Here is a 24517-nt window from a genome sequence, read left to right as displayed (position 1 = left end):
CCATCTCATAATACTGCAGTTGATGATATGAGCTGGTTACTTTATTGCAAATTTCTCTCTTCCCTGGCAGCTGTAGGTTGCTAAGATTTCTTTAAAGAGAAGTATAGTAGTGCCTCGGGAAAGCATCACTTGATGATTTTATTTTATTTACTCAGTCCTCAAGCTTTGCCTTTAGAGCTTTTGCTTAGAGGTTACCCAGCTGCTTTTCCTCAAGCCCCCTCAAACATTTGCTTGTGGGTCTGTCTAGCCTGTCAGGGCAGAGCTGTACGGATCTAATACCCCTGGGACAAAGTCCAAGACCAGAATATAGAAATAAACTTTATTCTGTGGATTTGCTCAGCTGAATCTACAGCATCCAAATAACCAAACAGAGCAAAAGAGGAGCATTGAGCTCTGGAACTGGGGGATGGGTGTGCAGAACATCATTATGCTTGTTACATTCGTAAGTAAAGAGCAGAGGACTTTGATGGATGACCCTGATTGAGTCAGAACTTAGGCCAGGTCTACAATGTAAACTTACTTTGGTATAACTATGTCGCTCAGGGGTGTGAAAAATCCACACCCCTCAGTGACGCAGTCGTACCGACTGAACTCCCAGTGTAGACAGCGGTAAGTTGACGGGACACCTTCTCCCCTTGGCATAGCTACCACCTCTTACAGAGGTGGATTAACTACACTGATGGGAGAAGCTCTCCCATCGGCGTAGCAGCATCTTCACTTAAGTGGTACAGCTGTGCAGCTGCCCCGCTGCATCTGTGCCACTGCAGCATTTTAAGTGCAGACCTGCCCTAAGACAGGCAGGCTGTGCTGTGGCCCTGGGAGTGGCTCCTGGGTGTCTGCTGCTCGGCCAGTTCGTGTGTGTCTGGACGATCCCAGAGTTACAGAGACAGGCATGTAAGAGGGTTGAGAAACTCCATTCAGCTTGCATAATGCTGAGCAAGTCAGTCTTGTTCCCCTCACCATTTTATTGTGAGTCTCGCAGCACTTGGTGTTTTTCTTTAAGTCCCAGTTGTTGGAGGGGATAGATTGCAAAGGAAACTCAGGTTATATTACAGATAGTTTCTAGCGTTCACATTTGCACAGAAAAGCATGAAAACAGGAAGCAAAGTACATCCGGAAACCAGAAGGCAGAGAAAAATAGCTCAATATTAAAGGCCATGTCTACATCTAAAATTTTGCAGCGCTGGTTGTTACAGCTGTATTAGTACAGCTGTATAGGGCCAGCGCTGCAGAGTGGCCACACTTACAGCAACCAGCGCTGCAAGTGGTGTTAGATGTGGCCACACTGCAGCGCTGTTGGGCGGCTTCAAGCGGGGTTCGGGGAACGCGAGAGCAAACCGCGGGGAATCAGGTCTCCTTCCCCGGTTTGCTCCAGTGTTCCCCGAACAAGCAGGTCTCCTTCCCTGCGGTTTGCTGGGTGGTTCGGGGAACGCGAGAGCAAACCCAGGAAAGGAGACAGCTTCGCCGCGGTTTGCTCTCGCGTTCCCCGAACAAGCAGGTCTCCTTCCCTGCGGTTTGCAGGGTGGTTCCGGGAAACGCGAGAGCAAACCGCGGCGAAGCTGGTCTCCTTTCCCGGTTTGCTCTCGCGTTCCCCGAACAAGCAGGTCTCCTTCCCTGCGGTTTGCAGGGTGGTTCGGGGAACGCGAGAGCAAACCCGGGAAAGGAGACCAGCTTCGCCGCGGTTTGCTCTCGCGTTCCCCGAACAAGCAGGTCTCCTTCCCTGCGGTTTGCAGGGTGGTTCCGGGAAACGCGAGAGCAAACCGCGGCGAAGCTGGTCTCCTTTCCCGGTTTGCTCTCGCGTTCCCGGAACCACCCAGCAAACCTCAGGGAAGGAGACCTGCTTGCTCGGGGTTCGGGGAACGCGAGAGCAAACCGGGGAAGGAGACCAGCTTGATTACCAGAGGCTTCCTCAGGTATGCTGGGATACCTGCTTATTCCACGGAGGTCAAGAAAAGCGCTAGTAAGTGTCTATATTTGATTACCAGCGCTGGATCACCAGCGCTGGATCCTCTACACCCGAGACAAAACGGGAGTATGGCCAGCGCTGCAAACAGGGAGTTGCAGCGCTGGTGGTGCCCTGCAGATGTGTACACCTCCTAAGTTGCAGCGCTGTAACTCCCTCACCAGCGTTGCAACTTTCTGATGTAGACAAGCCCAAAGAAGATTTTTTAAGTCACTCTCCTGATTTTGGGAGACACACAGTTTTTGAATGCTTGGGGCTGGCAAGTCTGTGATTAGAATGGCAAAGTGTGATAGCTGTAATTTATACATTTCCCATCTCTTTGCTCTACCTTAAATATCTCATATTGAGTGATTTCTCTGCTGCAGGTCTTAATGGTATGCATTCCAGGGATCACTTCTGTGTAGATTCGGATATTCGACATGCCGGCTCCCAAAGAAGGGGATGATCTTCCCAGTGAAAGAGGATGTGAAAGTAAAGATCGGCTCTCTTCCTGCTCTGGGGGCTAAGAGGTGGACCAGAGCAGTCTTAGGGGAGGTGAGGGCCCAGTACTCATTCTCTGTACTTTGCAAAGCCCAGATCCCCTCCTCTGGTGTACAGCTTATCGCTCCTCCATGTATCACAGACTCCTTGGCAATGCCCAAAACCCAAAGACGTTTGTTCCCCACCTCCACTTCCCAGTAACATTTCCCTAAGGTGAAGCCCTTACAGCCCAGCACACAGGCTGCAGAGTGAAACCTGTGCTCCAAAAATTCCGTATGTTTGTATTTGTAGATCACACTCTCTTCTCTGGACAGGAGGGAACAAGGATTTGCCAGGTCTGGATCCGGAGTGGCCTGCACTGCAAGAGGAGAAAGAGAGACAGGAGGAGCGTGTTAAGATCTGTCCACACTGCAGAGCTAAGGCAGGCTCTTACACAGCTGCTAACCCTGATGCCCTTCCTGTCCAGATACAAAAATACATGGCCTGAGTTCAGTGGTGCTTTCAAACCAGCATAGGCACCGACTCCGTGCGTGCTCCGGGGTTGGAGAATGGAGTGGGCTGCACTGCTGGAGAGACACCAGGCTCTCTGGCACAATGGGAATTAGACTTCTCGGTGGCACTAAACGTCTGCACAAGTTGGATGCATAAAGTCCATCCAACACACGACAGTGATTTGTGGGAGGGAAAATGGTAGAGGTTAGAAGCCAGGACTCTATTCCTCGCTCTGCTACTGACTTGCTGTGTCACCTCAGGCATGTCTCTGACTATTTCCGTGCTTTAGCTTCCCTTTTTATCCTATGGGCAAAAAAGATGCTGGGCATTCAGATGCTGTTGCTGGGCGACCGTACAAGGACATAGGTAGGTAGCTAGCTATGGGAGCAGATAAGAATTCCTTCCTCAGCCTCCAGCAGTGCTCATGGGAAAAGGAGGGGGAAAACATGACACAGTTGTGAGCATGTGCTTGAATGAAACCCTCTTGTACCACAGGGAGCATGTCTGACTGCCAGGGAGAGACCATGGTTCTGTAACAGATGGACCTATCCTCCATGAATTTATCTAGCAATGGCTATTAGCCAGGATGGACAGGGATGGTGTCAGAAGCTGGGAATGGGCGACAGAGAATAAAAATATAAGAACGGCCAGACTGGGTCAGAACAAAGGTCCATCCAGCCCAGTATCCTGTCTTCCGACAGTGGCCAATGCCACGTGCCCCAGAGGGAGTAAACCTAATAGGTAAAGATCAAGTGATCCATCCCCTGTCACCCATTCCCAGCTTCTGGCAAACAGAGGCTAGGGACACCATCTCTGCCCATCCTGGCTAATAAGAATGGATCACTTGATTACCTGGTCTGTTCATTCCCACTGGGGCACCTGGCAATGACCACTGTCGGAAGGCGGGATATTGGCCTAGATGAACCTTTGTTCTGACCCGGTATGGCCGTTCTTATGTTAAGATATATGATCCCTTCTAGCCTTGGAGCCCATGACTCTGTATTGGTAAACATCTCTCTTGTTTCAATTCAGAAGCTTCTAAAAAATGAATCCTGAGATTTTAATTGATAATTGTTGCAGGAAAATATCCTCATGGAAACTTACCCTCTTTCTCTGCCTTTGAGATCAGAAAGCTCAGTTGATAGGGCAGGGTCTCTGGAGAAAGAAAAGAACAGAAAAGATGTGATTTCTCCCTTTCTGGTAGGAAAATAGCCTCTACCCCGATATAACGCTGTCCTCAGGAGCCAAAAAATCTTACCATGTTATAGGTGAAACCACGTTATATCAAACTTGCTTTGATCCGCTGGAGCCTGCAGCCCTGCCCCCACCCCCCGCGTAGCGCTGCTTTACCGTGTTATATCCAAATTTGTGTTATATCGGGTTGCGTTATATCAGGGTAGAGGTATATATGGGCCTGTGGTGCCTGGGCTCCAGCAAATTCAGGGCTGGGGACGGGGTGGCTTCACCATTGTTCAGGGCTAGGTCTCTTCCAGGACCGTCCTTAGGATTTATGGGGCCCTATGCAGCATTATTAAACTGGTGCCCCTATGCCGGATGGCAGCCCAAGCTCACAGCCTGGTGGGGGAGGGGGAGGAGGGACTTGACAGCAAAGGATAATGAGATGCCCGGCCTGCCTCATGGTGGCAGAGAGTCTCAGTTCCCCGCAGAGACTTCCATGCACTCTCCCTCATGCAGAATGGACATGAAGAAAGTACCTAATTAAAAGCACTAAAATTTGGGAATAAAAAATGTCAGTCACAGGTTTTTGATATGCCCTGAAGTTTGTCAGAGATTATTTGCAAAAACTTCATAGTAAGGGTGAGTCAGCTGTCCTGCTGAATACAACATTACATATAATGGAATACATGATGCAGCTCTTCTCTGTTTTACATTTTCTTCATCAGTATTTCTAAGTTGAATTTATATTTTAAATGTACTCAAATCTTAAGCCAGCATTCCAGATTACTACATATTTAACTCACTGAAACAAAGACATTCTTTTAAATTAATCAGAGAGGATTAGTGTGTTCATAACAATGTTCATTGCTTTTAGAAAAAGGGAACAGTAATTTACTTTGTGTGATCTCCATAACAAGAGACATGGTTATGAAATTTCACCAACTTTAAAAAATATGTTTCCAAAGATTTTAGGTATAACAAGGATTTTGTCTTACTAAGGTACTGATTTTGCTGGAGGGTTCTTTTAAAACTAGTTTGTCGGATAGTCAGAAGTAAAGAAAGGGAACTCTTTGTCCAGCTATCTGGAAGGGAAGGACTATTGTCCCTTTAAGGACTCTCTTCAGTGGGGAGTGGGGGGAGAGGTGGTGAAGGGATGGACAGATAGGACAGGAAGACTTGGAAGCACTTTTTTATTTAACTATAGTAATTAAAATGTGTATTTTAGATAAGGGAGGTCTTTTGAAGGATTTATTTAAAAAACTATGTGTGAAGATCCACACATTTAAGGCTAAAGATGATTGTGCATCTAAAACACTATGCAAGCATTTTTTAGAAATGTGATTTATAATCTTCACCAGCTCACTAATGAAATATTTTTAAAGCAAATTTTAAACTAAGGTCCTGTAGACTGACATGTTCTGTGTAAATATTACATTAATGCACAACTGTTTTTTGTCAGTAAAGTCAGAAACTGACAGTATAAAAATTTATTTGGGCATAAGCTTTCGTGGACATCTGATGAAATGGGTTCTAGTCCACAAAAGCTTATGCCCAAATAATTTGTTAGTCTTTGAGGTGACACAAGGACTCCCCTTGTTTTTGCTGATACAGACTAACAGGACTACCCCTCTGAAACCTGTCAGTATATACCTTGGGGTTGGCAAATGCCTGTTAAATGGCTTTATTACCCCTTGAATGTCTCTTTAACAGTTTCAATGTTGTGCTAATAGGTCTGGCAGGCTGGGAGGTTTTTTTCACTTTTAACTACTAGATTCCCTCCCAAGGAAGACTCACCAGGCTAGAGCAGCCATCTGTGGGAGCCTGCAGGAAGGGTCAGAACAGGGATAGGAAAACAAGAGGCTGGACACTAAGACCCAGTGGTGCCCCAAATTTTCAGGTGCCCTACGCAGCTGCCTATGTTGCCTATGCCTAAGGACGGCCCTGGTCTCTTCCCCCGGCCCTGCCTGCCATCCCTGCGCACCTCCCCTGAGCATCAGTGCCTGCCCCGGGTAGTGGGCGGCTGCCCCCTGCAGCTCCACGCTGCGCTCCCTGGCCGGCCACCTCTGCTGCTGGCTACGAAGGAGCAGCGCCAGGGCCAGGCTGAGGTGGCTGCTACACCTGTGGAAGGAAGAGGTGCATGGCAGCCCCATCCCCTCGGCAGGTAACTTCAAGTTGACTCCAGGTGGGGGGCTTATCCTGGCTGGACCTCCTGAGCAGCAGTCTGGGGAGGGAGGGCTTGGGTGAGTGTAGTGCCAGGAGGCAAGATGAGGGGGAACCGCTCCCCTAGAACTCACTGCTGCTGGCGGGGAGAGGGCTGCGGGGAGTCCTCTCTGGCCCTCAGCCCCGGGGCAGCCTGCCTGCTGCACCCCAAACTCCTCATTCATGGTCCAGCCCCCCACCCCGCCCACACCCCATCTCTCTGTCCCAGCCCGGAGCCCAAACCCAGCACCCAAACTCCCTTCCAGAGCCCACACCCAGAATCCAGCACCCCAAACCCCCTCCTGCACCCCAATCACCTGCCCCAGTCCAGAGCCCGCACTCAGCACCCCACCCCCCCTCCCAGAGCCTGCACCCAGGACCCCAAACCCCCTCCCACACCCAGCACCCCAATCATCCTCATGCACCCCCTTCTGCACCCCAATCCCCAGCCCAGGGCCCGCACCTAGTACCCAAACTCCCTCCCAGAGCCTTCACCCCTCCCACACCCAAACTCCCTCCCAGAGCCTTAGGCAGGTGGGGTGGGGGGGAACTGGACCTGTTCTGAGCATCACCAAAAATTATACAACCCTGCCTGGGGGAGAGAGGAGCTCCCCACTCCATTGAGCCCTTGGTTTCTCCCCTGAGACTGATGAGAAAGGGGCCAATCAGCAGAGAAGTTGCTAGTTATGTTTGTGTGTGACAAGGAGACCTGCCCCACTATGGACCAGGCCGAGATCCCGGCACATTCCAACCCGGCCCCTGAGCAACCGCATATGGACTTTCAGGCACTTCCCACATAGGTGCAATTTGGCTTATTAAACCTGAGCCAACCAGCTGTGGGAGCTGCTGGGGAGGAAGCTCGTTCACCAGCTCAGAATCCAAACAGACTCTTTTTTAGTGTATTTCCCCACCAGATCAGGAGCAGGGACTGGCAGAGATTGTGGTGAGGGAGAGATGTTTGTTTCTCTGTTTCTCATCTCTTCCTCCCAAGGGGTCTGATTAGAAGCAGCGGTCACAGGTGGAGAAGTTTCTCTAGGGAACACAAACAGACCAGGAGAGGGGAAGGGCTGTGGTCAGCTGGGCCCTGAACAAAGAACGTGACTGCATTCAAAGGCAGGCTGAGCATTGTAGATCAGGCCTGAGAAAATAATCTGTTTTCAATCTCACCATGTACTCGATTCCTGTCCACTGTGATCACTCGACTCTGCACAGGGCTGGCCCAGTGATTGTGGGAGGGTCAGTCAGAGGTTTATTAGACAAACTTTACTGATATATTTTCCCTGCGTGTGTCTTTGTCTTTATCCTCCTGTGATGGGGTGTGCATAGCCCACGCTAGGCAAGAAAGAGTTAACCCAACACTATGGATGGTGGAAGTCGCACCCCTCAGACCATGCTGCTTATGTGCCAAGAGGTGCCCCAGTATAAAAGGGAGCAGCCCAGCTCATTCAAAGCTGACCACCGAGGAAGGAAGACATGTGGCCGAGGATCCTGCCCAGGAGTGGACTCGGAAGCCTAGGGAACTACCCTCACTGAAGATCTTGGAGACCCCAATGACGTACAGACCCTGGCTTCAGGGGACACGGTAGGAAGTGGCCCAGGGAGGTGGTGTGAGTGGTATCTCCCACCCGAGGAAGGTCAGCGTGTTGTGGTAGAACCCCAGCTGACTGGGGAGTGACTGCACTCACTGCTGACTGGGCCTTGGGCCAGGACCCAGGGGAGCAGGGTGGGCTCAGGGCCCCCTATCCCGGCCGGCAGTCACTCCCCGGCCACTGGGTCATGCAGCTCTCAGCCTAGGGATAGTTGAGTAGATTGTAACAGGGGTAGCATCACAACTGCGCCCTGCCCCAAAAGGGGATGGGGTCTGCATACACCGTGACACCTCCTTTCCCAGGCTCCTAATGCAGACAAAAAGTCTGGTCTGGTGGTTTAACTCTTCACTTGGAAGACCCAGATTCAATTTCCTGCTCTGTAACAGTCTTCCTGTGTGGCTTCAGGCAGCCACTTCTCTGCTCTGCGCTGAGTGGTCTCCTCTTTGAAATGGGGTCACAGCACTTCACCACCTCGTAGCACTGTTTTGAGGCTAAACACATGTTACAGGGATGGAAGGCAGATAAGGACCTTCAATAGTCAGAAGTACAGCTGTTTCTTTTCCACATCAAATCACGCTGGGTCTGCCACAAACTCTCATGATTTCAGCTCCAGTCTTTCAGTACCCAGTGAGTTTCCTAAATCCCCAGCTCCTGGAATCCTGTGATGCCATAAGAATCTCAGCTCTCATTTGAATAAAATAGGAAGCTTCTCGGGCTCATGGCGTAGTAGAAAAGATTGAGAACGTGACCAGAGTGAAACTTCATCACTCAGTAGCAAAAGAAACAGTTTGTTTTCTGGCCTGAGTTCTCCAGCTAAGGTCTAAGAACCTAAATATAAAAACAAACATTCTCCTTTATCTTTTTAGATAAAGATTAAGATCTTTTCCCTGCTTCTGCAGGCTCAGCATCACAGAGGGACAGGGATGCCCCAGTCAAATCCCACTGACCCGCCACACAAGCTAAAGAGCTGACTGCAGGACCAGAGCCCCAGTGGTACTTTTTTCACTAAAGCCTCCAGGGCTGAAATTCACAACGGGCTTATTCCTGCTTAACCAACAGCACAAGTCAGTTCCAGGAAGGGAAACACCCAGGTGTTGCTGCAGGTGGGGCATAGTGTGAACTCAGAAAATTGAAACGTACATTGTTACTCTGTTCCACTGCCCAGAGGGAGCCATGGCCACAGACAACCCCGTGGAAAGTCTCCAGGAGGAAGCGACATGTCCCGTCTGTCTGGAGTATTTCACAGAACCTGTCACTCTGGAGTGTGGGCACAATTTCTGCCGAGCCTGCATCACCCTGTGCTGGGAAGGATCCGATACAGCCGCCTCCTGCCCTCAGTGCAGAGAAACTGTGCAACAGAGAAACCTCAGGCCCAACAGGCAGCTGGCAAATGTTGTAGAAATCGCCAAACTGCTGAGTTTACAGGCAGCAAAGGGGGCCAGAGGGGATGGGGTGTGTGAGAGACACCAGGAGACTCTGAAACTATTCTGCGAAGAGGATCAAACCCCAATCTGTGTGGTGTGTGACAGATCCCGGGCTCACCGCGCTCACACGGTGGTTCCCATAGAGGAAGCTGCCCAGGAGTACAAGGTACCGAGTTGCTGTCCAGTCTAATGAGTAATAACTTAGGCTTTTAATTACAGCTTACTAGCATCACAAGTTGCCCGAGACAGGTGCAACTGTGTCATTCAGCTGTGTGTAGCCTTCATTGCATGAAAGAGGCTGTACAAATTAATGATACTCCAGCCTGCCAAGAAAGGCAACAGAACGATTTAAAAATTGTCTGATGTGGGAAAGTTTTCTCTGAGCAGCTGAATCTTTTCAAATCCAGCTTCCACCAGTGAACTCTGGGAGCCTCCTACAGAGTGGAAGTTGTTAAATGACCAGTGAGGTTTGACTCACAAGAGCTGCCAGTCAGTCTATGTGAGAGTGCTGTATTCAGGCTGGAGAAGGGGGAGTTACAAGCTGTGTCTGTTATTACTGATTGGATCACAGTGTTTATTATGGTTATTTGCATCCCAGTAGCCCCTACAGACCCCAGTTGAGATCTGACCTCGATTGTGAGAGGCCCTGCACGAAACCCAGTGAGGGACAATCCCTGCCCTGAGTCATTCGCAATCTAACTGGACAAGAGAGACAAAGGATGGGAGGAGAAACCAAGGCAGAGTGAGGGGAAGTGACTAGTCCAAAGTCACTTAGTGGGTCAATGGCAGAGCTAGGTATAAATCCTGCTTTTCCAAGGCCTGGTCCAGCGTCCTAACCACTAGGATACGCTGCCTCCCTCAGCAGCACTGAGCAATGATGAAGTGTGGACAGTAGGAGGAAAAGACTCCTTGATAAAAGCCCCAGGCCCAGCAGGAACGTGAGTTTTCCCACTGGATTCTGAATGCCTGTGTTGCTCCATGAAGGGTTAAACCCAGATGCTGCCGGCCTGCACTGGAGGAGATCACTGGGCTAAATGCTGTGTGGACCCCAAGCACCTTGAGTCCACACACAAAAGGGCTCTAGACAGCTCAGGTTCATGCCAAGTACCACTGGGATTTCACTGGATTGTAGCAAAACCAACCACAGGCAGGAGCTGACCGGTGTCAGTCTGACCTGTTCTGTTGTGTACATGGGCAAGGACCAGCCAGAGTGGTTCCTTTAGTCTCATAATGCATCTTATGCAAATCTCCCACAATCCACTTTTTCTGGGACCTTTGCTGGGGACGGTGGGAGAGCTACCCAGAGGCCATTGCGCCGGAAAGGGGTTAGGACAGCACTAGGGCAAACCCCAGCTGTTCCTAACACAAATCAACACATCTAATGGGGTTTGCCCTAGTCCTTGGATCAGTGCTGTCCAACCTGTCCAATTCCCAGGGGTACAGGGCTGAAAGTCAATGGAGTTGGATTCCTTTGAGCATCCTGGCCTATATGGCTGCCCCAGAGGCTTCTGGGATTGATATCATTGTATCTTAAATCTACTCAAAACCAGCTTTATAAATTCTCCACCATGTGACACCAGTTTCCTGCCAGTTTAAATCAATGGAGAAAGCGGACGTAATAACTCAACTCTGAATATAAAACACTCCCAGTTTCCATAAATAAGGTTTCATTTCCTTGGTGTCTCTGATGTTCTATATCTAGAAGAACCCACTGTTGTACACAGTATAGTTGTAACTGTGTTGGTCCCAGGATATTAGAAAGACAAGGTAGGTGAAGTAATATCTGCTCATGGCCAGCTTCTGTGGTTGAACGACAAGCTTTCAAGCTTACACAGAGCTCAGGTCTAGGAAAGAGTATGTTTCCCAGAGCTGAGCTCTGTGTAAGCTCAAAGGCTTGCCTCTCTCACCAACAGGAGTTGGGCCAATAGAAGATGTTACCTTCCCTCACCTAGTCTATCTAAGAAGACTGACATATCTTGCATTTTAGGTGGAAAAACACCCCCTACAAACAGACAGTCAGCCTCAAAATAAACCCATTGAAGCATTTCTGTTTGTCAGGAAAAAATCCAGGCCCATTTGCGGACCCTGAGGGAAGAGAGAGAAAAGCTGCTGGGATTTAAAGAGGCTGTAGAGAAGAGAAACCAGGAGCATCTGGTAGGTGCCTGTTGTTCTTCACCTGCTAGAACATGGAGATGGAAGGGTTGTTTGCTGGTAGATTTCTCTGTGGCCTTGGTGAATGTGGCCTTGTGTGTGTTTCTCCATGATCATGGGATACTCTAAGTGTGTGTGTGTACACAGATGCATGTATCACAAATATTCTCTCCCCTGAAGAAAGACAACAGCACCTTCAGCAGCATCTAAGATGCATTTTAATTAATGAGGTCATTACTATTCCTTGTGGTGTTCACAAAACTTCTCCCAAACTGCACAGATTATATCCCAGTAGCTCCAGCCAGAGGCCCAATGTCTAAATAGCTGGGTTGGTGCGGTAGCTGCAAGAGCCTGAGTGTTGGAGGCTCGCTGCTGTGTAGATGTACCTTCTGAGGCCACCAGACACAGTGTCCGAACCACGTCAGACATGGAGACATCCCTTTAAGAGACATTGGGGGCCAAATGGGAAGTTGTAAGAAAATCTTCTCCCACGTGATGAGAACGTAGAGTCCAGTGCCACGATGTCAAAGATTACAGATTTTGAACCTCAGTCCATGGGTCCCAGAGGGTCACAACCCAGCAGCTCTCCAGAGCCAGCAGGGGAGGGGCTAGTGGAACTCTGGCCCACCAGAGGATCTGCCTACGAAGCTCCTGATTGGAGCAGACGTTCGGATACACAAGTTACACCAGCAGGAGTCATGGGAGGTTGTGAAAACAACTGAGTGAACTCCTGGTCTGCTGCTGGACTGGTCCCTGACTCTGGCTTGGCCCGGCCTTTGTTCCTGGCTCAGGTTTGCCCTGCAGTACTGTTATCTGACTCCGGCTTGACCCTTCACGTGGCTCACTGACTCCGACTCCAGTCCTGACCCCCAGTGTGACTCCTGACACTGATTCTGACTCAGCCTTTGGCATGACTCCTGATCTCAACTCTGTCCTCAGCCCTGGGTGAGATCCTGACTTTGACTCCAAGTCTGACTTTGGCTGTAGCTCCTGGCTTCCAACTGCAGCTCTGAGCACTAGGCCTGACGGCTCATGTCCTGGTCCCTACACCGATGTCGTCGAGATTGTAAATAAACTCTGTCTTGTAGGACTGTATGAAAGGCCTTCAGGCTTCATCCACGTTCCTGACCAGCCCTTTCCTTATTTATTCTAGAAACAGGTGGAAACAAAGAGGCAGAAGATTGTGTCTGAATTTCAGCGACTGCGGCAGTTCCTGGAGGAACAAGAGCGACTCCTGCTGGCCCAGCTGGACAAGCTGGATGAGGAGATTGTAAAGATACAGAATGAAAATGTCAGTAAACTCTCTGAGCAGATTTCCCATCTCAGTGAGCGGATCAGTGACATGGAGGGGAAGTGTCAGAAGCCAGCAAGTGAATTCTTGCAGGTGAGACTGAGTGAGAAACATTCCAGATCCCCACACAGGGAAGGGAGGGCTCCTGAATCATAAGCAGTGGGGTCCAGCAGTCAGAGATCTCACTGTAACTCGGCGTGTGCATTCCTGACATGTGAGTGACTATTTTTCTTTACTGAGTTATAGACACAGAGATATTAGAGATCGAAAAGCCCCATTAGCTCAGCGTATTCATGGCTCTGGGTCAGGGCAGAGGCTCTTTTCCTTGTACTTGCTAAATCCCTTCCCTAGGATCCCCTGTCTGTGTCAGATGGGACTGAGATTCTTTTCTCTCTCTCCACTAGGATGTCAGAAGCACCTTGAGCAGGTATGTAGCTCTCTCTCACTCCCCCTCACACTTCACAACCCTGGAAAAGCGCTTGGAGCTGGTTAGAGCTGCATGTCTGCAGGGCTATACAGCCAAATGTGTGGGGAAAGGTCATATTTTGAATACAAGTATCTCTGATCAGCTTCATCCTCAGGTTCTCACCCTTTTATAGAGGACTCTGGAATTCTCCATTCAGTGGGAAGGACTGACCTCAAGTATTTTCTAGAAATGTCACATCCCTGGGGGACTGGCCTCCTCAGAATTGTGGGGATGGAATATGGGCCTGTCACTGCTGGGGCACTGGTCACCATTCAGCCCAGGACTGCAGTGGTCAAACTTTCCCTCCTGATATCTGTATGGAATGAGCTGGGGAGAGGGGAGTTGGTGTCTCACTCTAGTTCCTAGAGGACAGATTTCTACAGCACTTTGCATGGGAACCTCATGTCCCTCAGAGCGTGGAGGCCAAAGAGTGAATTCGCCCTGGAGACTCAATTCCTCTTTTATCTCCAGAGCTGGTCTCTCCAGGCGAGAGTTGAAGAATATTAATGGAACCTTAAGTGGGAATGTTTCACAGCCCTGGGCTGTGTTGCACCTGCTCTGAGGCTGGGAGATGTAGATAAATTGTAACTCCAGGCCCATTAGAGCAGCGACTCAATAGTCAGAACTTATGAGTCACTACATGAAATAAAACCATGTGACATTGTTTCTGTGTAGATGTGAGAAGGGGAAATTCCAGCAGGCAGTGGAGATTTCTCCTGAACTGGAAGTAAGACTCAGTGGTTTATCCCAGAAGACTATTGCTGTAATGGAGACTCTGAGGAAGTTCAAAGGTACCAAGAAGGGGTCTAGGAGGGGAAATTGGGATGAGCCTCTGAGACTCGGGGAAGAGAATGGGTCTGGTCAATTGGTTCATAATTAGATGATGGGTCTATTTAATTGTTGGGTGAGAATGCCACACAGTTGGGGTGCAAGACACTCAGGTTGATTAATTCAAACCTTTATTTCTATCAGAAGCATGCCTTGCAATTACAATTATTGTTAAAGAAAGAAATCACTCATAGACTTTAAGGCCAGAAAGGACCATCATGATCATCTAGTTTGACCTCCTGCTCGTTGCAGGCCTCAGAACTTCGCCCACCCACTCCTGCAATTGACCCCTAACTTTTGGCTGAGTTACTGAAGTCCTCAGATCAGGGTTTAACAACTTCAAGATACAGAGAATGCACCATTTATTCTAGTATCAGAGGGGTAGCCATGTTAGTCTGGATCTGTAAAAGCAGCAAAGAGTCCTGTGGCACCTTATAGACTAACAGACGTTTTAGAGCATGAGCTTTCGCGGGTGAATACCCACTTCGTCGGATTCATGTAGTGGAAATTTCCAGGGGCAGTTATATATATGCAAGCAAGAAGCAGGCTAGAGATAACCAGTTTAGTTCAATCAGGCCTCATCCTCCTTGATTGAACTAACCTCGTTATCTCTAGCCTACTTCTTGCTTGCATATATATACCTGCCCCTGGAAATTTCCACTACTTGCATCCGATGAAGTGGGTATTCACCCACGAAAGCTCGTGCTCCAATACGTCTGCTAATCTATAAGGTGCCACTGGACTCTTTTTGTTCCATTTATTCTAGGTTAATATCAGCTAACTATCCATGCCTCATACTGCAGAGGGAAGTGAAAAACCCACAGGCTCTCTGCCAATCTGACATTTGGAAAAATTCCTTCCCAGCCCCAAATATGCTGGTCAGTTGGACACTGAGCATTTTGGCAAGACCCAACAGCCAGACACTTGGCAAAGAATTCTCTATAACTCAGAGCCCTCCTCATCTACTGCCCCATCACCAGCCACTGGGATATTTGCTGCTTGCCATCGCATATAGAAAGAAGTGTTTTCCAGTTCCCTTCTTCTGGGGCATAGGCAGGTCACGGGGGATTTCTCCTATGAAGGTCTGACTATCCCGTACAATGTCTGCCATATTATACACATCCAAATTACATATTTATCAGTTCTTTTCCAATCACCTTTGAGTGTTATTTAATATTCATATCTTATATAACTCATACAATTCACATGCATGAACTTTCTTATTGGCAGGACTTTGCGCTCCAAGATATTTTCATGTTATTCTCTTTTCTCATCGATTTATTACCGCCAATTATGCGTAGCTCACTTTGACTCTTTCCTCCACATAGGGATTTTAGGACTTTGCTTTCCAATGCTGGGCAGTATGTTTTGGGTGTCTGTTCTCCTTAAGCATATTGTGTAGTCAAAATACCTTTGTGTCCCACATAGCAACTTAGGAACACATCACTTGATATGAAGGTCACAACACTTCCCTTATGTCAAGCAAACTGCTCACCAGGCCAAAGCCAAGTCAGTCAGATGGTATGATGGATAGCCTAATTTTGGCAATTAATTCATCTTTGATTATTAGTAGGTAAATATGCCCAATGGTCTGTGATGGGATGTTAGATGGGGTGGGATTTGAGTTGCTACAGAGAATTCTTTCCTGGGTGCTGGCTGGTGAGTCTTGCCCGCATGCTCAGGGTTTAACTGATCGCCATATTTGGAGTCAGGAAGGAATTTTCCTCCAGAGCAGATTGGCAGAGGCCCTGGAGGTTTTTTGCCTTTCTCTGCAGCGTGGGGCACAGGTCACTTGCTGGAAGATTCTCTGCACCTTGAGGTCTTTAAACCATGATTTGAGGACTTCAATAGCTCAGACATAGGTTAGGGGTTTGTTACAGGAGTGGGTGGGTGAGATTCTGTGGCCTGCATTGTGCAGGAGGTCAGACTAGATGACCAGGGAAGTCCCTTCTGACCTTAAAGTCTATGAGTCCGTATAAATGTATTGGGGTGAATCTGGCCCATGGAGCCAACCTTCCCCCTGCCTCAATGTCCACATGGATAAAATGATTTTATTATTATTCATATTTCTGCCTATGGAGGACGAGGGCCCGTCGTGCTGCTCTCTGTAGAGACGCTGAGTAAACAGACCCAACAGCTCACAACTAGAGCCAGGATTTTGCAAACTCTCAACATCCAATTAGTGGCAAAGGGACCAAAGTGGGTAAAGTTACTTTGATGTCAAAGTCTTTGTATGGTCTGGATCTAGGTTATGATAAAAGGCAGCGAGTGAATGAGACAAACTAGCTGGAATCTGAAAGGTGGGAGGGGTTGATGAGGAGAAAGTAAATCTGTTTTATGGATTATGTGTCCTGGGATGGTTGTGAGGCAGCAAGGATGCTGGTTCCATTGCTGAGAAATACCTGAATGAGAGAGGAAGGAGAAGGTTTCAGATGAGTTTATATTAAATATGTGAGTGTGTCTCTGGGATTCTGTCTGTTTCTCTGTCATGATGAAGACTGTCTATGAGTTCAGAGTGGGGATGCTGTTATAAATATGAAAGTCTGAAATCTCGTCTCTTTTCTCCTTTCCATCGCCAGACACTCTGCCGTCTGCACTGGAAACACCAAGAGGGGAACCCCTCGGAGCACACAGACAGGGTAAAGTTGCAGGTGGAGATTGTCTTTAAATCATGAGAAAATTCCAGTGAAAACATTTTCATGAGATTGTAGCTAAAGTTACTGACCAAACCAACACCGACCACAACACACACAGCCCTATAAATAAACACATTAAACAGGGAGGAGATCCCAGGCTGAAGTCACACAAACACTCCTGACACCAACTTTGGCGCTGCGTTCATGCCCAAACAGATGAATAGAAATTGTGGCACTGAGCATCACCCAAACAGAGCTCTCTGCCCTAAGGGCTGCGACATCCCTCTGCTCTACCCTGGTGCAAAAGGTTTCTCCATAGCTCTTCTCCAACATCCTGCCTTTCCTCTGGGCAGGGCTGGGCTCTCCCACTGGAGCTGCTCACTGCTTCCTGGATTGGGGAGATGCCTTCCCTGTGAGGCTGTCAGCTCCTCCCTTCTCTTTGGGCTGGGGCTGGGGCTTCTCCACACAATGCCACCTCCTACTCTCTGGTGTTAAGCCGCTCTTCCCCAATGCTACACCTTTCTCTCACTTCTCTTGCCGGGGAGTGGAGGCTGCATTAGGGGAGAGAGTTTCCTTCTGCTTTGGGGTTTATAGCTGGTACCTGCCTCCTCTGCTCCTTTCTCACTAAAACCTTCCTGACAACTTCCTGGCTGGGGCTCTGATGCTGGGAATGGAGCAGCCTCGGCAGGGGGAGCTGAAGCCCCTGCAAGGAAATGAGAAACCAATAAAGTGCCTCCTATTAAACAGGCTGAAGAACTGCAGGAACATCTTTGCTCATACTCAGGTGCCCAGGACAGAGGCAGCTCCCTGGGATCCAGGCCTGTCCCAGCCAAAACGGGGCTGATGGGGAGTGTGAGAAATGGTCCCAGCCTCCCCCAGGGCTGAACTCTGCCCCTAACGCTCTGATTCTCTCTCCCCAGTGAATGTGACTCTGGATCCAGACACGGCTCATGCCATCCTCATCTTGTCTGAGGATTGGAAAAGTGTGAGATGGGGAGACATGCGGCAGCAACTGCAAGACAACCCTGAAAGATTTGACTCTGATCCCTGTGTGCTGGGCTGTGAGGGATTCACCTCGGGGAGACATTGCTGGGAGGTGGAGGTGGGAGGTGGGCGATTCTGGGCAGTGGGGGTGGCCAGAGAGTCTGTGAGGAGGAAGGGAGAGATGAACTGTAACCCTAACGGGGGGATCTGGGCTGTGCGGCGGTGGTGGGGTCAGTTCCGGGCTCTCACCTCCCCTGTGACCCCCCTACCCCTGAGCCGGGTCCCCAGCAGGATCCGGGTTTGTCTGGACTGTGACCAGGGGCAGGTGACATTTATCAATGCTGGTGATGGGGCCCCGATCTTCACTTTCCCGCCAGCCGCATTCAGTAGGGAAAGAATCCGACCCTGGCTACAGGTCTGGGACCCAGACACCCAGCTCAGACTGTATCCCTGAGCTGGGGTGGGTGGGAAAGATACTACTGTGAACCCTGAGATCAGCCTGTCTACTCTCAGACAGTGCAGTCTCTGTGACCCTGGAGATTGCTTTGGATCTCAGCCTTTGCACTGTCAATCCATAGAGAGCATTTAATGAGCGAGGTAGAGAAGCCAATCTCATTGTCCCTCCCAGGCATTATGTAGCCTGTTTGCCACTGTCTATGATCCAGGAGGACTCTGGGGATCCTGGGTCAGACAGTGTCACTGAAACATTTACGGGAACAGCCCACTGGAAATAGAAAAATAGGCTTGTCTAGCCACAGTCCTCCTAGCCCCTATGACCTGGAGCACTCCCATCTACCCAGCATTTTGGCTTATCTCTATGACCCAGGAAGACTCCTGTCTACCCAACTTTTGAGCACTATGACCTCTGCAAGCCCCTGCCCCTCCCCTCTTGCAGTCCCAGAGATGGGTGGGGAGGTGATGAACCCCTGAAGCTGCAGAGGGAGCAGATTTCAGAAGGGTAGCTGTGTTAGTCTGTATCAGCAAAAACAACGAGGAGTCCTTGTGGCACCGTAGAGACTAACAAATTTATATGAGGATAAGCTTTTGTGGGTTATGACCCACTTCATCAGATGCATGGAGTGAAAAATACAGTAGGCAGGTATAAATATTACAGCACATGAAAAGATGGGAGTTGCCTTACCTAGTGGGGGGTCAGTGCTAACGAGGCCAATTCAATCAGGGAGGAGTGGAGGGGACCTGAGGGGCAGATGTGGGGGACTCCACCTTCTCCCCAAGCACTAATTAATTTATTCCGTGTTCCTGCCACCCCACATCTCTCTGTCCCCGAGTGCAGCTGTTCATTCGTAACCAGAACATATGGTAAAAACATCCACACTTTCATGTTTCTATAACAAAGGCTGGTATTTCCTACCAGGACTGACATAGGATAACGCTGGCTAACTCTGATTTCAATCTTTGCTCTTTCACAGTCACTGCACCAGCTGCAGCACAAAGGGGGCATTCACCTGCTGGTTAAAGTCATTAGAGGTAAAATCACTGAGCACAGATGGACCCGGACGCTCAGTGGAGACAATTTACAGCTCAGGATAAAAGTTGGAAGACTTTACTAACAAGGTAGCTTCTGGAGTGACTTTATCTCCTAGGGCGCCTATAAGTACTGATGAGTTTCTAGCACATTCAGGCAGTACAGTACCTAACGAGTTCTTCCATCTCCCCCTCCCTTGGGCTTGTAAGCAGAGTCTGTGCTCTGTCCAGGAGGAATTGTGCTGTATCGACTTAAGCACAGGACAAAGGATCCCCTGGGTGCTAGTTCCTGCTCTGACCCCCTGGGTGAAACCCGCCCACACCCTGGAGAGCCAGTGCAACCCTCACTCTGACTTAACCCCGAACCTGGGGGGAAGCAGCTTCAGTGCACTATGGATGCGGGAACCCAGTACTGCTAGCTAGTGCAAATGGGCTTCATTCAGCCTTCTAATGCTGCAGTCCTATGAGAGTGTGTTTCATAGAATCATAGAATATCAGGGTTGGAAGGGACCTCAGCAGGTCATCTAGTCCAATCCCCTGTTCAAAGTGGGACCAATCCCTCACTAAATCATCCCAGCCAGCGCTTTGTCAAGCCTGATCTTAAAAACCTCTAAGGAAGGAGATTCCACCACCTCTCTAGGTAACTCATTCCAGTGTTTCACCACCCTCCTAGTGAAAAAATTGTTCCTAATATCCAACCTAAACCTCCCCTACTGCAACTTGAGACCATTACTCCTTGTTCTGTCATCTGGTACCACTGAGAACAGTCTGGATCCATCCTCTCTCGAACCCCCTTTCAGGTAGTTGAAAGCACCTATCAAATCCCCCCTCATTCTTCTCTTCTGCAGACTAAATAATCCCAGTTCTCTCAGTCTCTCCTCATGTGCTCCAGCCCCCTAATCATTTTTGTTGCCCTCTGCTGGACTCTTTCCAATTTTTCCACATCCTTCTTGTTGTGTGGGGCCCAAAACTGGACACAGTACTCTAGATGAGGCCTCACCAATGCCAAATAGAGGGGAATGATCATGTCCCTCAATCTGCTGGCAATGCCCCTACTTATACACCCCAAAATGCTGTTAGCCTTCTTGGCAACAAGGGCACACTGTTGACTCATATCCAGCTTCTCGTCCACTGTAACCCCTAAGTCCTTTTCTGCAGAACTGCTTCCTAGCCATTTGGTCCCTGGTCTGTAGCAGTGTATGGAATTCTTCTGTTCTAAGTGCAGGACTCTTCCCTTGTCCTTGTTGAACCTCATCAGATTTCTTTTGGCCCAAATGTCTAATTTGTCTAGATACCTCTGTATCCTATCCCTACCCTCCAGGGTATCTACCACTCCTCCCAGTTTGGTGTCATCTGCAAACTTGCTGAGAGTGCAGTCCACGCCTTCCTCCAGATCATTAATGAAGATATTGAACAAAACCGGCCCCAGGACCGACCCTTGGGGCACTCCACTTGATACCGGCTGCCAGCTAGACATGGAGCCATTGATCACTACCTGTTGAGCCTGATGAGCAGCCAGCTTTCTATCCACCTTACAGTCCATTCATCCAGCCCATACTTCTTTAACTTGCTGGGAAGAATACTGGGGGAGACTGTATCAAAAGCTTTGCTGAAGTCAAGGAATAACAAACACATCCACTGCTTTCCCCTCATCCACAGACCCAGTTATCTCTTCATAGAAGGCAATTAGGTTAGTCAGGCATGACTTGCCCTTGGTGAATCCATGCTGGCTGTTCCTGATCACTTTCTTCTCCTCTAAGTGCTTCAGAATTGATTCCTTGAGGACCTGCTCCATGATTTTTGCAGGGACTGAGGTGAGACTTATAGTTCCCCAGATCCTCCTTCTTCCTTTTTTAAAAGATGGGCACTACATTAGCCTTTTTCCAGTCATCCAGGACCTCCCCCGATCACCAGGAGTTTTCAAAGATACTGGCCAATGGCTCTGCAATCACATCCGCCAACTGCTTTAGCACTCTTGGTTGCGGTGTGTGAAAGTAGAATGAATTATATTGTAAAAGTAGAATGGATTAAAGAAATGCTGTTTGTTCCTTCAAGCAGGAATGAGGAATGTTGAGTTAAAGTTGACAGGAAGAGAAACATTAAGGTATTGAGCAATGGGTCCACTTAAGCTGATGGTGGGACATTAACAAGAGATCAGTAAGAGTTAATAAGGAAATAAGATGTGTGTCTCTAGCCCCAGGTAAACGTATCAGTTCTGCTCCCTTTGTCATCTTGTTAAGTTCATGCCCTTTTTATCTGTATAAATAAGGTAGTTTGGGCCTTGCATGGCACTCACATTATCTGAGTGTATTAGCAGAGTGCTTTTGCTAATAAACAGAGTGGTCTGACAAATTATGAGTCCTGAGTCTGACTTTGACAGGTGCATCCGGCCCCATGGACTTGTGCTTGTCCAGCTTTTCTAAATAGTCTTGAATCACTTCTTTCTCCACAGAGGGCTGGTCACCTTCTCCCCATACTGTGCTGCCCAGTGCAGCGGTCTGGGAGCTGACCTTGTTCATGAAGACAGAGGCAAAAAAAAGCATTGAGTTCATTAGCTTTTTCCACATCCTCTGTCACTAGGTTGCCTCCTTTCACCTTCCTAACCCGCTGTGCTTTATCTGCAGAGAACCTGGTTGCTGGAGTGAAGTCAATTTCACTCTGGGTGACTGACCAAGTCACTTAGGGATTGATCCAAACTCTTTGAAGTGACTGAGACTATTTCTATTTATTTCACTGGGGAATCAAATCAATTAAGAACTATGCTTAGCTTCTGGCAAACAGAGGCTAGAACACCATCCCAGCCCATCCTGGTTAATAGCCATGGTGGACCTATTCTCCATGTACTTATCTAGTTCTTTTCTGAACCCCATTATAGCCTTGACCTTCACAGCATCCTCTGGCAAAGAGTTCCACATGTTGACTGTGTGTTGTGTGAAAAAAAATACTTCCTTTTATTTGTTTTAAACCTGTTGCCTAGTAATTTCATTGGGTGACCCCTAGTTCTTGCATTACCAGAAGGAATAAATAACACTTCCTTATTTACTGTCTCTATGCCAGTCATGATTTTATAGACCTTTATCAAATCCTCCCTCAGCAATCACTTTTCCGAGCTGAAAAGTCCCAGTCTTATTAACTGCTCTGCATATGGAAAACACACAGGAGGCAAAATCCTGGGATTCTTTTTCTAAAACTTGTAAAACAGGCATACTAATAAATTGTTCAAATGGAAAAAAAAATATGGAAGACATTCCATACCCCTCATCATTTTTTTGCCCAATTTTTGTTGCTCTTTTCTGTATGTTTTCCAATTCAAATAAATATCTTTTGCTCAGGGGTGACCAGATCTGCACACAGTGTAGTTACTGGAAAGGATTCCATGGCTGTCTCACTGATGGAGTAGCTAGGGACGTGGGCACAGAACTTCAGTCACGGGTCTTTAGATGTTTCTGTCTGTGTGGCTAGGGTGCTGGATGTCTAGTAAGATGTAGAAGGAGTTGGTGCTTTGCATTGGAGCGGGTCAGGAACCAGAATGTCCTTTTTGTGAGAAGTTCCATTTTTATTTTTTGTACGCAATCAGAATGAAAAAAAAAAACATCCTGCAATACTAAACACAAATTAATAATTTGGGGTGACTTGAAACATTTCATTTAAATAAAATTGTAGAGTTCTATTCTGATTTTGACTTTTTCATTATATATTATGATCGATAATGTCATGTAAAATACACTTTGAGACAAAGTTGTTTCAAACTGTAAAACCAAAGGGAACATTTTAACTTTGTGATCCAAGGTGCCTGGGGCAGCCCACACTGAAAATGCCATGGTCAGGGCAGGCTGCAAAAGGGGAGCAGATTCTTCCATAACTGGTGGATAACACTGAAGTTAGACTCACCAACCAGTCACAAACTGTGCTCCTGATCCCCCCCACTGGTTAGCAAGAAGCTGGGAAAAAAGAAAAGAAATCACATAGCCCCCTTATTGCATTCCAGTTATCTGGCTCCCAATCAGCACCTAGATCCAGTACAATGAGAAGTTATTTGAAACTTTGCTCACTATAGAAAATGTTCTTCTGAACCCCAAAGGGTCAGCCACATTGCCAGGTCAGTATTAGTTTGGATCTTACCCAAAATACCAGGCTGCCAGCCAATCCCTTAGTGTCCAAAACTAAAAGGTTTATTATAAAAGAAAAAGAAATAACAAGAAGAGTTGTTAAATGGTAAACAATCAGGTACATACATAAGAGTTCAAAGTCCGTATATCAGGTATTGGTGAGTTTGCTGTCTCGAGAATCCCTCTGAAAAACATCCACAGCTTGGATAAGTCATTCAGTCCTTTGTTCAGAGCTTCAGTTTGTAGAGTTGTTCCAGAGGTAGGAAGCAGTATTATTGAAGAGAAAATGGAGACGATGCAGCTGCTTTTTTAATTGTTTTTGTCTTGTGGCTTGTACTTCCTGTGTCCCCAACACAAGCTTCAAAGCACATTGAAAAGCCTTAGAGTTCTCTTCCATAGGCATGCCCCTACATGTCTTGCTGACTGACACAGTGCAGCACCTGGTTTCTGTCAATGGGTTCACTGTGCAGCTGATGGCCCGTGATGGGCCATGGAACAGGGTAGGCAGTGCTGCTACCAATCTGTCTGGGAGTGTCACCCAGATACACAAGTTTGAAATACAGATGCATCCAAAGAAGTGGGCTGTAGCCCACGAAAGCTTATGCTCAAATAAATTTGTTAGTCTCTAAGGTGCCACAGGTACTCCTGTTCTTTTTGCAGATACATCATACATATTCCTAACTCACGATACAAAGACAACACAAACATATAAAAATGACTATCATAATTAGATATCAGAGGGGTAGCCGTGTTAGTCTAGATCTCTAAAAGCAGGAAAGAGTCCTGTGGCACCTTATAGACTAACAGATGTATTGGAGCATGAGCTTTCGTTGGTGAATACCCACTTCGTCAGATGCATCCAATGAAGTGGATATTCACCCACGAAAGCTCATGCTCCAATACGTCTGTTAGTCTATAAGGTGCCACAGGACTCTTTGCTGCTTTTATCATATTTAGCAAATTGTAACTTTTCCACATATCTTACAGGGTATTTTTATAATATAGGTATCAATAATATCTAAAAGTGTGTCACATATTCTATACAGCCTTATTGCAGGGTGTGAGGCAGGGGTTACCATACGTTTGGGTGTTCCCAGCAGCCTTCCACCCTAGCTGGGGACTGACAGTTGGGGCCACGGCCTCTCTGCCCTGGTCAGGGGCTGACAGCCACCCCCACTTGTGCACTGCCTTCAGAGCTGGGCTCCCAGCCAGCAGCCCCAGAGCTTCTTGCAGCCAGGAGA

The 24517-nt window shown here is 48.1% G+C and overlaps 2 protein-coding genes and 1 long non-coding RNA gene across 12 annotated transcripts in view; 1 reads left to right on the top strand and 2 right to left on the bottom strand.

Moving 5' to 3' along the window:
• The window catches only part of LOC127033274 (zinc finger protein RFP-like), a 168571-nt gene that overhangs the window by 67635 nt on the left and 76419 nt on the right, over window positions 1–24517 (bottom strand). The window lies entirely within an intron of this gene.
• On the bottom strand, window positions 2728–23595 carry LOC127033393 (uncharacterized). Its single transcript, XR_007769083.1, has 3 exons — window positions 23403–23595; window positions 4040–4090; window positions 2728–2801 (listed from the first exon to the last, which is right to left on the bottom strand). It is a non-coding gene; the product is annotated as an uncharacterized LOC127033393 (long non-coding RNA).
• LOC127033353 (zinc finger protein RFP-like) overlaps window positions 9060–24517 on the top strand; it is a 161094-nt gene continuing 145636 nt past the window's right edge. The window contains exon 1 of the mRNA XM_050921388.1: window positions 9060–9492. Within this exon, the coding sequence (XP_050777345.1) occupies window positions 9076–9492 (417 nt within the window). The 5' untranslated portion in view covers window positions 9060–9075. The remainder of the gene's footprint in view (window positions 9493–24517) is intronic.

Source organism: Gopherus flavomarginatus, chromosome 12 (genome assembly GCF_025201925.1).
Source record: "Gopherus flavomarginatus isolate rGopFla2 chromosome 12, rGopFla2.mat.asm, whole genome shotgun sequence".
NCBI classification, from domain to species: Eukaryota; Metazoa; Chordata; order Testudines; family Testudinidae; genus Gopherus; species Gopherus flavomarginatus.
Note: the sequence above shows the minus strand (reverse complement) of the source record. Positions and strands in the feature narration are given on the sequence as shown.